General features: G+C 38.4%; 1 protein-coding gene across 1 annotated transcript; it reads right to left on the bottom strand.

The window, feature by feature from the left end:
* Positions 1 to 1,217: 1,217 nt before the first annotated feature.
* LOC148584982 (uncharacterized) lies at positions 1,218 to 5,744 on the bottom strand. Its single transcript, XM_088517624.1, has 3 exons — positions 5,039 to 5,744; positions 3,668 to 4,614; positions 1,218 to 1,673 (listed from the first exon to the last, which is right to left on the bottom strand). Exons 1-3 carry the CDS (start codon positions 5,742 to 5,744, stop codon positions 1,218 to 1,220), a joined length of 2,109 nt encoding a protein of 702 aa, XP_088373750.1.
* Between the last annotated feature and the right edge of the window lie 8,838 nt (positions 5,745 to 14,582).

Genomic DNA, 14,582 nt, shown 5'->3' on the forward strand with positions numbered 1-14,582 from the left:
GTCTCAGATCAGAGGGCCTTGGTGGTGAAGGCGAATGAAACCAAGGTCGTTGCCTAGGAGAAACTCAAATTCTTCAAAGGCAAGCACGTCCAGGTGAGGGCTCAGCTGAAGGAGGCCAAAACCCGAGCTACCAATTACCTACGCGAGCTATCCTTTGCCTCTTGGGTTCGACACTCTGCCTAGGCCGATGAGCTTATCCTAGGCTTCGAGACATTACACGCATGGGCTAAGGACTCGACCCGAAGAAAAAATCTTGGGGTGAAGATCGAGGACATCCCTTGTTCAGATGCAGCTATGGCGCAGCTCGTAAACTTGGGCCAAGAACAAATGCCTGATGTAGTAGGGATAATAGAAATTTTATATGACCCCTTCTTGGATCCGCAACGCCAAGGTACCGAGTCTGCCCCGGATAATGCACAATCTGTCGAGGCCGATACCACCGAGTCCGCATCTACTGAGGCCCACGAAGTTGATCCTACTTTTGCCCCTAAGGAAAAATGATGTAAAACCTTTTAAAGATTCTTTATGTTTATCTCAACTTTTTTAATGAAATGAGCTTCTTCGTACGTATAGGTCTCGGAATAATAACTTTTTTGATGTTTGCCTGTTGGTTAAGGTAATTTGAAGGAACCCATAATTATGTTTCTCCGAGTTTGGTCTTGGGAAGGCTTCTACGTTTTAGACTTAACAATAGTAACGCTTTAATTGTGCTTCTCAGAGTTAGGTATCGGGGAGTTTCTTAGTTTTACCGATTTAACCTTAGACTTAACCGCAGTTATACTACTCCGAGTCGGGTCTCGGAGAGTTCCTTAGGTTTTCTGATACAACCTCAAACTTACCCATAGTTATGCTACCCCGAGTTAGGTCTAGGGGAGTTCCTTAGGTTTTCTGATTCTGGGTTATGTTATGTTAAGAGAGAGCTTCTTGCGGTTGCATTTCTTTAGGGCTCGGGAGAGCCTTTTCAGCTGTATTTTATGAGACTCATTGAACCTTTTAACTTGTACTTATGAACTTTGTATGCTGTTTAACTTCGAGATACTTTTATTCATTGAAATGAGAATAATGAAACGACAAAGAAATCACATATTACAGCATTCTTAGACATAATACTTTTCAAGATGCTCAGCGTTCCAAGGCCTCGGAAGAGCCTTACCTTTGGAATCTTCCAAGTGGTATGCTCCTGCTCTTTTGCACTCAATCACCTTGTATGGTCCTTCTCAATTAGAAGCCAGCTTTCCCTCAACTGGCTCCTTGGTTGCCAGCGTGACTTTTCGTATGACCATATCTCCGACTTTGAAGCTCCGAGGCTTGACCTTCCTATTGAAATACCGAGTCACTCTTGCCTGATATGCTGCCATAGTCACTTGGGCTAGATCCCGTTTCTCTTGTAGCAAGTCCAGGTGTAGCTGTAAACCCTCGTTATTGGACTCGGATTGGAAGGTCTCTACACGATAGCTGGCTAAGCCTACCTCAACTGGAATGATTGCCTCAATTCCGAATGCCAAAGCGTATGGTTTCTCCTCGGCTGGAATTCTTTTCGTTGTCCAGTACGCCCACAAAACTTCTGGAAGGTCTTCCGCCCAATCTCCTTTTTGATCATCCAGCTTCTTTTTCAAGATTTTGAAGATCGTTTTGTTGGTGGCCTCTACTTGCCAGTTAGCCTGAGGGTGCCCCTAAGATGAGTAATAGTTCCTTATCCGGAGCTTAGCACACCAGTCTCGGAATGAGTGATAGTCAAACTGCTTGCCATTATCTGTGATAAATGCATGAGGAATGTTGTACCGGCATATGATGTTCTTCCATAAAAACCGTTCTGTTGCCTTGGCTGTGATATTCACTAAGGCTTCAACCTCTGCCCATTTGGTGAAATAATCCACAGCAACAACTGCAAACCGTACACCTCCCTTGCTCCAAGGCAATGGTCCCACTATATCTACCGCCCATTGTGAGAAGGGCCAAGGTGAAGAGATCGCACTCAGATCTTCAAGAGGTTGATGAGTGATATTAGGGAATCGCTAGCACTTGTCACAATTTCTGACCAATTCCGCCGAGTCCCGATTCACGTTGGGCCAATAAAAACCCGCTCGAACTACTTTATGCACCATTATTCTAGCTCCAGAATGGCCTCCGCAAATCCCTTCATGGATTTCTCTAAGGATATAATTTCCTTCTTCCTTTGAAACACATTTGAGGAGTAGTAACATGAAACCCCTCTTTTAAAGGGTTCCATTCACCATTGTAAACCTTTAGGCTCTTATCTTCAACCGGATAGCCAACTTTCGATCTGGAGGAAGGACTCCTTTTTCTAGGTATTCCACGATTTTCAGTTGTCAATCAGGTATGGTCTCGGTTGTCGAGACCGACACAGTCTCGGTAATGGATGAGTGCCAAATATTTTATATTTGGGCCCCTTAACTTATGTTTATTAAGCTCTTAGCAGTGTTAATTTCTGATGTTTTTGGTTAGTTTTGGTGTTTTAGTGATTTGTAGGTTGTTCAGAGAGAAATGCGGCTTTAAGGTGATATTTGCAACTCATTCCATTAATTCTGGGGCTTAAGACACTTCATGGAGCATTGGCAGCAAATTGGGATCGAGCGATGATTCGCACCTGATGAGTCCCATTAAAAAGGCCATATCTAGAGGTGTATAGCTCGGATTGAGGTGATCTTGGTGTCATTGGAAAGCTAACTCAAAGATATAAAAATTCATGTTTCACAAGAGTGGGCTAATTCTGACTGGAAGTGCGCTTGAGCGAACTCGCGCCCTGTGCAACAGGAAGTTGCACGAGTGCGATCGAGCACACCTAGAGTGCGATCGAGCACACTCAGCCGACCTGGCAGTGCTGAAACCCTAAAATTAGCTTATAAATATCATTCTTTTTCATTGTACACAGACGGACACGCGCCGGGGGCGCCATTCTTGGTCGTTTTTCGTGTTTTCTGGGTTTTTATAGGTTGGAACTCGAATTCTTCTGTAAGCTTTCAATTTTAATGAAGTAATTTAGTTTCTTTATGATTTCTTTTGTCATGAGAGGCTAAATGTTCAACTAAGGTTGAAGATGAAGCCTCGCCATTGATTAGTTTTATATTTTTATGTTTTGTTCGTACAAATCCGTCGTTTAATGTAATGTATGTTTGCTTCAATTCAATTGTATGACAAAATTGTGATTGATTATTGTTTATAAATCGCAAAAACGTTGGATATTCATTGTGTTTCATCCAATGGATATATCGAATGATTTGATTGAGACTTATATCCATTGTGATTTACGGATACAGTGGATGATTTGATCTCAATTGGATATTCGTTGTGATTTGTAATAGAAATGGATTCATCGAATGATTCAATTGGTTTATAAAAAAACAATAGAACATATATAGGGTTTAATTATTTGTCGGATGCATGAATGAAAACATGAGAATGTATACTTTGATTTGGTGAGGTGAATTCTAAAACCTTAGTCATTTATCTTTTGATTATTTTTATTTTATTTAGTTTATGTTTGTTTATTTTCAAAATCAAAATCATTCGGAACTAGGTTAAGATATAATTGATTTAGATAGAAATTAAATTTCACAAACACAATTCCCTGTGGATCGACCTCGCACTTGCACACACGCTATATTGCACACGACTCGTGTGCTTTCGAGTACAATTAAATTTGTACATCAGATGACTCTAGAAGAATTTGGATAGGGGTCTCGTCTTCAATTTCTCCACTTGCCGTTGACGCTATTCGGGCCAATTGGTCTGCTCTCTCATTCTCTGGCTTCGAAATTTTTACAATACTGAACTTTTTAAATAAGCTCTGCATCTCTTGCACTTTTGATAAATATAGCTTCATCCTTTCTCCCTTGGCTTCAAATTCACCTTGGATATGTTCGACGACGACTTGGGAGTCACTTTGCATTTCCACAAATCTAGCTCCCATTTCACGAGCTAAACCGAGTCCTGCCAGGACTGCCTCATACTCGGCCTCGTTGTTTGTGGTTTTAAACTTCAACTTCAAAGAACTACATAATTCTTCCCCATTAGGAGTAGTCATCACTATTCCAGCTTCACCGTGCTTTTTTGTAGATGATCCATCCACATAAATTACCCACATCTCATCATTTGGCCAACAGGTGATGTCTGGCAAATTAGTGAATTCTGCCAGAAAATCAGCTAGCGCTTGACCTTTAAGAGAATTTCGAGGGTGAAACTCAATGTCGAACTCTCCAAGCTCAATTGCCCATTTGGATAATCTTTCCGACAGATCTAGCTTTCTTAATACTTTCTTCAAAGGGTACTCAGTCAACACCCTAATAGTATGAGCTTGAGAGTAAGGTCGGAGTTTTCTGGATGCTATAATCAAGGCGAAAGCCAGCTTCTCCATCTGAGGGTATCTTTCTTCAGCGCCTCTCAAAGCTCTGCTAATGTAGTACACAGGCTTTTGAATTCCTTCTTCTTCTCGGATTAATGCAGCGCTAACAACCGTTGGAGACACGGCTAAGTACAGATACAATATTTCTCTAAGCATTGTCTGACTTAGCAAAGGTGAGCTCATCAGATACTTCTTTAAATGTCCAAATGCCCCTTCACATTCATCGGTCCACTCAAAAGCCTTTTGCAAGACTTTAAAAAATGGAAGGCACTTATTGGTTGACTGCGAAATGAACCGATTTAGTGCCGCTATCCTTCCAGTCAATTGCTAGAGCTGTTTCAAGTTTCTTGGAGACTACATATCTAAGACAACTTGTATCTTCTCAGGGTTAGCTTCTATTCCTCAGCTTGACACCATATAACCGAGGAATTTCCCTGACGAGACTCCGAATGCACATTTTGAGGGATTCAACTTCATCCAAACTTCTTCAAGGTTGCAAACGTTTCTTGCAAATCGAGGGTATGGCTCTGCGGCAGCACACTCTTGACCAGCATGTCATCAATGTATACCTCCATATTCTGCCTGATCTGGTCTCGGGACATTTTGTTAACCAGCTTTTGGTATGTTCCCCCACATTCTTCAAACCGAAGGGCATGACTTTGTAACAATACATGCCTCGGTCAGTTATGAATGCAGTTTTCTCACAATCTTCTGGATGCATGTATATCTGGTTGTAACCAGAGAAAGCGTCCATGAAGCTGAGTAAGCCATACCCAGCCGTTGAGTCCACCAATGCATCTATGAGGGGTAATGGAAAGCTGTCTTTTGGACAAGCCTTGTTGAGGTCGGTAAAATCCACGCACATCCTCCACTTCCCATTGGATTTTTTAACCAAAACTACATTGGCCAACCAATCGGGATAATAAACTTCTTTAATGAAACAAGCCTTGAGAAGCTTCTCTACTTCTTCAGCTATATCCATATTCCATTCAAGAGCGAACTTTCTTCTCTTTTGCTTCACTGGCTTCACACTCGGATCTACATTGAGTTTGTGGAGAATGTCTTCAGGATCAATTCCTGGCAGATCCTCACGGGTCCATGCAAAAACTTCCAAGTTCCTTCGAAGGAAGGTGATGAGATCGTCTCGGATCCTGGGACTAATCTGTGTCCTAATCTTCAAAATCTTGCCTTCGTCAACTACCACATCCTCCAGTGGCTCGGCTGGTTCTCCCTTTGGCTTATTTTTGCTTTTATCACCTACTATACCAATTACAATAGGAGTCGGATCTGAGACCTTCTTGAGAGACGTATTGTAACATCTTCTCACCTGAGTTTGATCCCCCTTTACTTCTCCAACTCCTTCTTTTGTTGGGAACTTCATCATCAAGTGGTACGTTGAAGTCACGGCCTTCAACTTATTCAATGCGGGTCAACCGATGATGGCGTTGTAGGCACTTGGTCGGTCGATAACCAGGAAATACCATTACAGTCTTCTGCTTCGGTGCCATCCCTATGGTTACAGGGAGTGAGAGAAGGCCAATTGCCTGGACTTACTCCCATGCGAATCCGACTAGGGGAGAACTAAATGGTTTGATCCTATCGCGGTCAATACCCATTTGCTTAAATACCGGCCAATACAGGACATCGGCCGAACTTCCATTATCCACCAAAATTTGATGGATCATATGGTTGGCCACAGTCACTGTAACTACTAGTGGATTGTCATGTGGCTACATTACCCCCTAGCATCTTCCTCAGACAGAGAAAGGACCATTGAATCCTTCCTTGCAACCTTAGAAGGTCTCTGCACTGTAAAGACTTCCTCGGCCTGTGTCTTCCTTGCATAAGCCTTTCTTGCCGAGTTGGATTGTCCTCCACCAACTATTCCTTCAAAAATAGTGTGGATTTCTCCTACCACTCCTTGATCCTGAGGGGCTCTCGGATCCTCTCTCGGACCATCATCTTGATCATGTCTCGGCTCTCATCCCCTTGTGTCTCGGTTTGCATCTTACAAGAGGGGCTGTTGGTGAACCGCATCTCGATTCCTTTCTCCAGCAAGGAATCTCACAAGTCTTCCATTTCTGATGAAAGTTTCGATTTCCTGTTGCAGGGTTATACAATCTTCCGTCAAATGTGCGTGATCGTTATGGTACTCACAGAACTTCGTCCGGTCTCGCTTCCTCAGATCACCCCGCAACTTACTCGGCCACCTGAAAGCTGGGTCCCTTCTGATCTCCATGAATACTTCATTGACCCCGGCATTCAAAGGTGTGAACCTACGATCTTCACGTCGTCGGGGTTCTATCTTTGGAAAGGATGGTATAGTCTTCTTCACTACTTTCTTTTGGAATTTCCCTTCTTTTGGAGTGGATGCTGCTGGTAGTTCCTTCTTGGCGTCCTCCTTGTCTCAGTCTTCTTCCTCCTAACCTTTCATTAAACCCTTAATCATTTTCTCCTAAGTAATGTACTCCTCTATCTTACTTATAGATTGGCGAAGGGTTATCTCTGTCAAACTTTTTGGCACTTCGGCCATCAAAGGCCCATTTGGCCTGACTCCGTGCCATAGGGTGGATAACACCATTTGATCACCTGGGTTCTCCACCAACAGCTTCTCTTTATTAAACCTAAGCATGAAATCCTTCAGGCTCTCTTCTTTTCCCTATCGAAGGGATAGTAAACAGGCTGAATGCTTCTTCCTTTTTCAGGTTGCCAGGAATTGGCTTAAGAAGAGGCACCCGAGTTCTTTGAAATTATCCACCGATTTGGCGGACAATCTGGCGAACCAATCCTTGGCTACTCCTTCCAAAGTGAGGGGAAAGATTCTGCAGGCGATTTCATCTGGAAACCTATGAAGGGAAAAATGTGTGCGGATACTTTCCATATGCTCAGAAGGGTCGCCATTCCCATCAAACTCCTTGACACAAGGCATTTTAAAGTTGTCAAGTAAGGCAAAACCCAACACTCGATCAGTAAAGGGCAAGTCGGTATTGTCGATAAGCTCTCCAGCAGGGCTTTTCTCATCCTTGACAGCCAACTTGCGATTTAACTCAATACAAAAAAAAAAAAAAAAAAAAAAAAAAAAAAAAAAACTAATGTTTTCTAACATGCCAAACAGTAACAAAATTTTTCCACGTCAGTAATTATTGACGTGCCCAAAGTGGCACGTCAACAAATTTTTTTTTGACGTGCCAAAAGTGGCACGTCAATATTTATTGACATGTTGAATCTAACACGTTAGGATTTATTGACGTGTCAATATTTGATACGTCAATAAATTTGAATTCAATTTAGTTTTTTTAAATTTTATTTAAAAAATTTAATATTTAAATATTTATTGACGTGCTAAAATTAGACACGTCAGGAAATATTGACCTGTGATTTTGACACGTCAATAATTTTTTTTTTTTTTTTTGATTTGTTATTGTCCATGAAGTAATATAGAAATTATAAAAAAAAACAAAAAAAAGGAAACTATTTTTTTACGTGCTAAAACTAGCACGTCAGAAAACAGTTTTTATTTATTTATTTATTTTTATTTATTTTGTTATATCAGGTTTATTTATATTATATATATTTCATCTAATTTTTGTTTTTTGTTAGGAAGGATTTTAAATGAAAATAAGACACAAAATCTTTTCAGATCTCTATTAAGTAACTGCTCTTTGATTTATTATTCTCCATGCAGTGATATAGAAAAAAAAAAAAAAAAAAAAAAAAAAAAAAAAAAAAAACCTTTTTCTGACGTGCTAAAACTAACACGTCAAAAAACTGTTTTGTTTTGTTTATATATATATATGTTTCTGACATGCTAAAACTAGCACTTCAGGAAAAAAAATAGCGGGACATTCAACTTAATTTTCCCTCTTCTTTCTCTCTTTTATTATTTATTGTTTCCCCAGATCTACTTTTCTTATTTAATTCCAAATCTTCTTTCCCTCTCTCAATCTCCCTCTTCTCTCTCAATCTCTCTGCACGGCAGCAGAGGTAGAAGAAAAGCATATCAAGAAGAAGAAAAACAAAAGGAGAAGGGAAGATCGAAGAAGAGAAAGTAGAAGAAAAAAAAAAAAAAAAAAAAGATCGAAGAAGAGAACCAAAAGAAAAAATAAAAAAATAAAAAAGGAGAAGAGAAGATCGAAGAAGAGAAGCAACAAAAAAAAAGGAGAAGAGAAGAAGATCGAAGAAGAGAGATTTTTTATTTGAAGGAGCTCTGATTTGGTTTATTTTGATTTGAGTTGAGAGATTTTTGATTTTTGATTTGAAGAGAAGAAGATCGAAGAAGGATATGGTTTATTTTTTTATTTGGGTTTTTGATTTTTTTGAAGATTTTTTGGGTTGGGTTTTTGAAAATGGAGGAAAGAAGAGAGAGAGAGTGAAAGTGGAGGAAGGAAGAGATCAGGTAGAGAGCTGGGGGAGAAGAAACGTACCAGAATTTAAAAAAATATTTTGACACGTCAGGAAATTTAAAATTATTAAAAAAATAATAATTTTTCTTTTTTTTAAATTTTTCTGGATTTTTTTTTTCAATTAAAAACATTTACTGACGTGTCAAAATTTGACACGTCAGAAACAAATTTTGATGTGTTAGAAAATTTTTCTGACGTGCCAATTTTGACACGTCAAAAATTTTTGACGTGTTACATCTGACACGTCAGAAAATTCTGACGTATTAAATTTAACACCTCAGAAATTTTCCGTTTCTGACACCCATATTTTTAACGCCTGAGACACGTTAAAACCGACCCGTCAGGAGGACTGACACGTCAGAAAATGTAAGTCAGCAAAAATTAATTTTTTGTAGTGAGATACGTTGTATACGTTTGTCTTTTGTATTTCGAAGCCAAGTGTATATTTTATAATTGTTATAAATAGAGGTATTGACAAAGTCCTCGTTGAGGCATTACAAACAGCTATCACCTTTTATTATATACTCATCTTAGGGGAGTATACAACGAGATAAATACTAAGGTTCCATTTGTTTCGATGTAAAAAATGATTTTCTTGAAAATATTTTTCGGTGTTCGGCGTGTACGAAAATTACAATTTTTTTTATATATATTTTTTCATTCAGTCATAAATTACGAAAATATCTCGACTAGGTCCTGGCCGTGTCCTAATTGAGTCCTGACTGAGTCTCGGTGGCGTTCTAACCAATTTTTGGCATGTCGCGACCAAGTTTCGGCTGGTCTCGACGACGTCCTAGCTAGATTTGTTAATTTGAGAATGAGATGCTCAAACTTGAAAAATGATTTACGGTTTTCAAAAATAGAAACTAATTTCCAAAAATTAGAGAGGTTTTTTCAGTTAAACTAAAAATATTTTCTAATGACTATTATTTTCTATCGCACCAAATACTCAAAAATACGAAACACATTTTCTAAAAATTATTTTATGCCGAAACAAATAAAGCCTAAACAAACATTAATCGGTTGGATCTCTTTATGTTACTCATTGTCCCACGTTGCATTTCTTTATGTTTCATATGTGTGCAAGGTCTGTCTTATGGTGAGACAAATGATGATCAGAAAAAATGTATTCGATTTAGGAGAGCATTTGCTGGGGACTTCACTATTGAGGAGGATGCGAGTAGGTATGATTGTTCCATACGTTGTTGGATAGATTTGTGCCATTTGTTCATGATCACTTGGAGTAAGTGATCATTTTGATTTGTTTATATATACATCAATTTTATTCTGTTGTTATGAAAAGACATTTGGTTGCTATTTCATACAATGATGATATATCATTGGATGGCCTGCAGCAACAAGTGGAATGACTATATTTATCTATGATTCTTAATTTCTTCTTTTGTTCTGGTACGTACCTTCTCACCATGTTTCATTATTTAAATTTATTATTGTGCACAGAATTAAATAACATGATCCCAAATAAGTAGAAAATAGTAGAATAAAAAATAGATCAATCATACACGACACCAAGATTTAAGTAGTTCAGCTTAACAAATCTACATCTACTGGCGAAGACAACCTGGTAGAAATTCACTAACAAAAGATGGAGTACAAAGGAGTAGGGAGAAAAACCACTCAAAACCAAAATCTCCAATACACCCAAATCTCACTCTCACACAAAAGAGAGAAAAAAAAATTGACAAAGAAAACACTCTTAATTCTCTAAGTGCCATAAAGCACAACAAAGTGAGAAACCCTAATAAGATGTGTGGCTACTAAGTTTCTCTCCCTCTCACTGTGGCTATGTGGCAATGCTCTTCTTTTATAGGTCACAAAGTCAGTTTATTACAAAGACTCAAAGTCCAAGTTGGAAAAGTAATAAGACCAAGTGCTATGTGAGGCAAACCAAATCCAAAGGCAATTGGGAGACATAATACCACGTGAGCCAAAAACTCCTCTTTTAATATTGTTGGGTCCCACTTAAGACTTAATAATTCAAGTCACCACACAACAAACTCCACCTTTACTTGAATTCCATCAAGTCCTCAATGCAAATCTCCTCATGACGTCTCCTCCAACACCCACACGGGCAATCACAAGCTACAGACAACAATCAAGTCCAAGCAACTCTTGAACTTGAGAACCAGAACTGGCTTCAACATATCCACTGGATTTTCCTTAGAGGCAATTTTCTCAAATGTGATATATCTTCGTGTCACAACCAGATCATCAGAATAATCTGAATCGATATACCCAATGACACTAGAACCAATACTATTGTCTCTGTCAAAGACTAAACCCACATCTGTAGCACCTTGTAGATAACGAAGTATCCATTTCACTACCGGCCAGTAAACCTTACCAGGAATAATAACACTGACTCCATGTGAAACATTTGGACAAATGCGCACCATAACATACATGATGCTCCCAAACACACTAGAGTAAGGTACATGCGACATGAAACGCTCATCTTCCTCACTCTGCTTTGCTAACACTGCTGATAGTCTGAAATTATTTGGAGAAGACACATCAGCTGAATATGTAACCGTACTGCCCTGAAGAAACTAGAGACCATCAATCTTGTTACCTTTCATCACAACCAATGAGCCTTTACTAACCTTGATGACTCCACCTTCACCAGAATACTTGTATCCAAGGGAGTCCAAAGTGCCCAAAGAAATAAGATTTTTCTTGAAATCTGGTACTTGTCGAACATTCTTCAAAATCCTGACAGCCCCATCATGCATTCTTATTATGACTGCACCAATACCAACAATCTTGCAAGCAACATTGTTTCCCATCATGACTGAAAAGTACATGCAATATCAAGGACCCACTTGTCATAAAAATGATCATCCGAAACAGAAACTGCAAGAGCAAATTCTACATCCTCATAATTTTCTTTGACAACACCAGCCACATAAGAGGAACTTACCTTATCAACTTCCTCTTTATTTCTCAACTTTGGACAGTCGGATTTATAATGGCCATACTTTTTGCAATAGTAACACTTAACTCTGTTATTTGAGTTAGATTGCGATTGGCTTCTTCTATCTAAGTCTCTCTCACTGGATCGACCTCTAAAATTAGAGGAATTTTTCGAACGACCCCTAACAAATAAACCCTCAGCCTGATTGTCACTACCTTTCCCATTCAACCTTGTCCTCAACTCCATAGAATTCAAAGCAGATTTAACATCAACTAAGAAGATGGTATCGCTACCGTACAACATTGAATTAATGAAATTATCAAAGAACTCAGGTAGTGAACATAGCAAAATCAAGGCTTGATCCTCATCAACTTTAATATCAATATTTTTTAAATCCATAAGAATTTGATTAAATTTATCAAGGTGATCACAAAGAGGCATACCTTCCTGCATCCAGAGGGTATATAACTGTTGCTTCAGAAGTAAACGGTTGGTGAGAGACTTTTTCATGTACAAACTTTCTAACTTTTTTCAAAGTCCAGCGGCAGTTTCTTCATCGGCGACTTCTCTCAAAACTCCATCCGAAAGAGACAATAAAATTAAACTGTGGGCTTTCTCTTCTAGTTCCTTGACATGAAGTTGTAAATTTTAGTAGTTACGTGTTCAGTTTATATACTTTGAATAGTGATAGTATTAGACAAATAGTTGTGAGCACTTTTAATTATGTTTTGAAACACTCCAAGGTAAGTGCGAGTGATATTAGGGCCGATTCGAAGGCCAATTAATGCTTTGACTTGAATGACATTATTTTATTGGTCTGATTTGAAGACCAATGTCTTGATTCGAAGGGAATTTATTTGGCCTTATTCGTAGGGCATTATTATTATCGGTCTGATTCGAAGACCATTGTCCTAAATCAAATGACCGAAGAGAATGACAAGGCGTGAGGTGAGTTTTTATGTTTTTGGATATGATGATGAAACATTATTGCTCATAGTGAATTGTAAGTAATGTATAGAAAAGTGTTACGTAATTGTTTTGAAATTACAAAGTAAACTTCACATGTTATACTTATTTAATCACTTGATATATTATTATGTTGACACAAGTTTTACTGATGAGCATTACATTTTTATTCTTACTTTTAATTCATTTATTGAATTGTGTTTTTAAAATCTTGTATAAGGAGTAAGATATACATCGCTTGATCTCACACTTACATTAACCAATTCTATTACTGAGTTGACTCATTAAACCTTACTAACAATTTTCAGATAATATAGCAAATCAGGATCCTTCTAGCTAGACACCGTTGAAGGATTTGGAGACTTTGGTGCTAGTTCATGAGGAATAGCTAAGGTGTCTCTTTATGTTAGTAAATGAATGGTGGTCTTGTCTTGCGGATACTTGGAGACTTTCTGGAGCCCCTTGGATTTTACAATTAATATGTTGGAATTGTTATTGTGGTCTTTTATGTTGTGGAGTTCTTGTTATTTGCTTTAGGTTGGTTTTTAATGGTATTTGGATACCGATTTTATGTGGACATTGGAAATTGTGTTGATGTATTTTTAGTTGCTCTGGTTGTATTGTTTCAATTTTAGATTTTATTGCAATGACAGTTGTTATCATGCCGTTTTGCACTTTTTAAAAAAAAAAAAAAAAAAAAGAAAGTGGAGTGAACATAGCGGCCCCAAAATACCCTAAATCGGGTAGGATTTCAACCCATATAGAAATCGGGTCTAATGTTTTGGGCCACGGGTTATGTGTTTATTTAACCCAAGCCCGATCTAGTTAAGAAAAAAAAAAACTGGGTCATTACGTGGGCTGACTCAGAAGCTGAACCCATTTCAAGTTGCCCATCCCGTTTTTTTTTTTAAAAAAAAAAAAAAAAAAAAAAAAAAAAAAAATTGATTATTAAGTGGTAGGATTTCAACCCATATAGAAATCGGGGCTAATGTTTTGGTCCACTGGGTATGTGTTTATTTAACCCAAGCCCGATCCAGTTAAGAAAAAAACACTGGGTCATTAAGTGGGCTGACTCAGAAGCCGAACCCATTTCAAGTTGCCCATCCGGTTTTTTTTTTTATTAAAAAAGTGGATTATTAAGTGGGCTGACCTGATCGGCCAACCCAATACAGAAACCTTAGCCCAACCCAATAATCCATCCTAATTAAAAATAAAAATAAAAATAAAAGGGAAGGGTTATGGGCTCGGAACTTGGATTTTCTAGGTATAAAGCCACTTTCAAAGACCATTAGGCCATGTTTATTTAATATGTTCTTACATCATAATTTTATTTCTCTTGTGATTTAAATTATTCTATATTAAAATTATTGTTTCTTTAATGCATGAACTTAGAATATATTTATTCTTTTAATTTATATAGTTTAAATATAAATTGCTTGATGCCTAGAACTGAAAATAATTAACTAAGCCACATATGTCCCAAGACACTTTGCTACAGTTACAGGAGAAGGTCGTCTGGCCGAGAAGTCCGGAGGAAGCTATGATGTTGAAAAATTACCTGACAACTTAAATGCTCTCTAGGAGACACGGCTTTGCAGCATTTATTGCTAGGCCATCCGAACGGAGACAATGCCCGTATGGACAGACTAAGGTCAACAATGTTGAAAATCTGTCTGACACATTAAATGCTTCTGGGAGATACGCAAGGCGGTGGAATTAAATGATAGTTCGTCCGGACGGAAGTCAAGCTCATTCGGACGACCTAAGGTCTTTGGTCAGCGCCGCACATTAAATGTTTGCAAAAATTTCAAGATGTTGTCCACGTGTCGCCATGCCATAGCACGACAGGAATCCGTCCGGACGGCCAGTCAAAAACAACATTTATTGAAGATGAAAAAGACACCTCATTTGTGCC

Source organism: Corylus avellana, chromosome 6 (assembly GCF_965113065.1).
Source record: "Corylus avellana chromosome 6, dhCorAvel1.hap1.2, whole genome shotgun sequence".
NCBI lineage: Eukaryota > Viridiplantae > Streptophyta > Magnoliopsida > Fagales > Betulaceae > Corylus > Corylus avellana.

Excerpts from the sequence above, each read along its gene's own strand:
- LOC148584982 (XM_088517624.1), bottom strand. The coding sequence starts at position 5,744 with ATGAAGTTCCCAACAAAAGAAGGAGTTGGAGAAGTAAAGGGGGATCAA. Across the intron at positions 4,615-5,038 it reads TGCATTCATAACTGACCGAG|TCTTGCAAAAGGCTTTTGAG; the intron begins GCATGTATTGTT and ends CATTTTTTAAAG. Across the intron at positions 1,674-3,667 it reads TTCTTCTAGAGTCATCTGAT|GGGCACCCTCAGGCTAACTG; the intron begins GTACAAATTTAA and ends TACTCATCTTAG.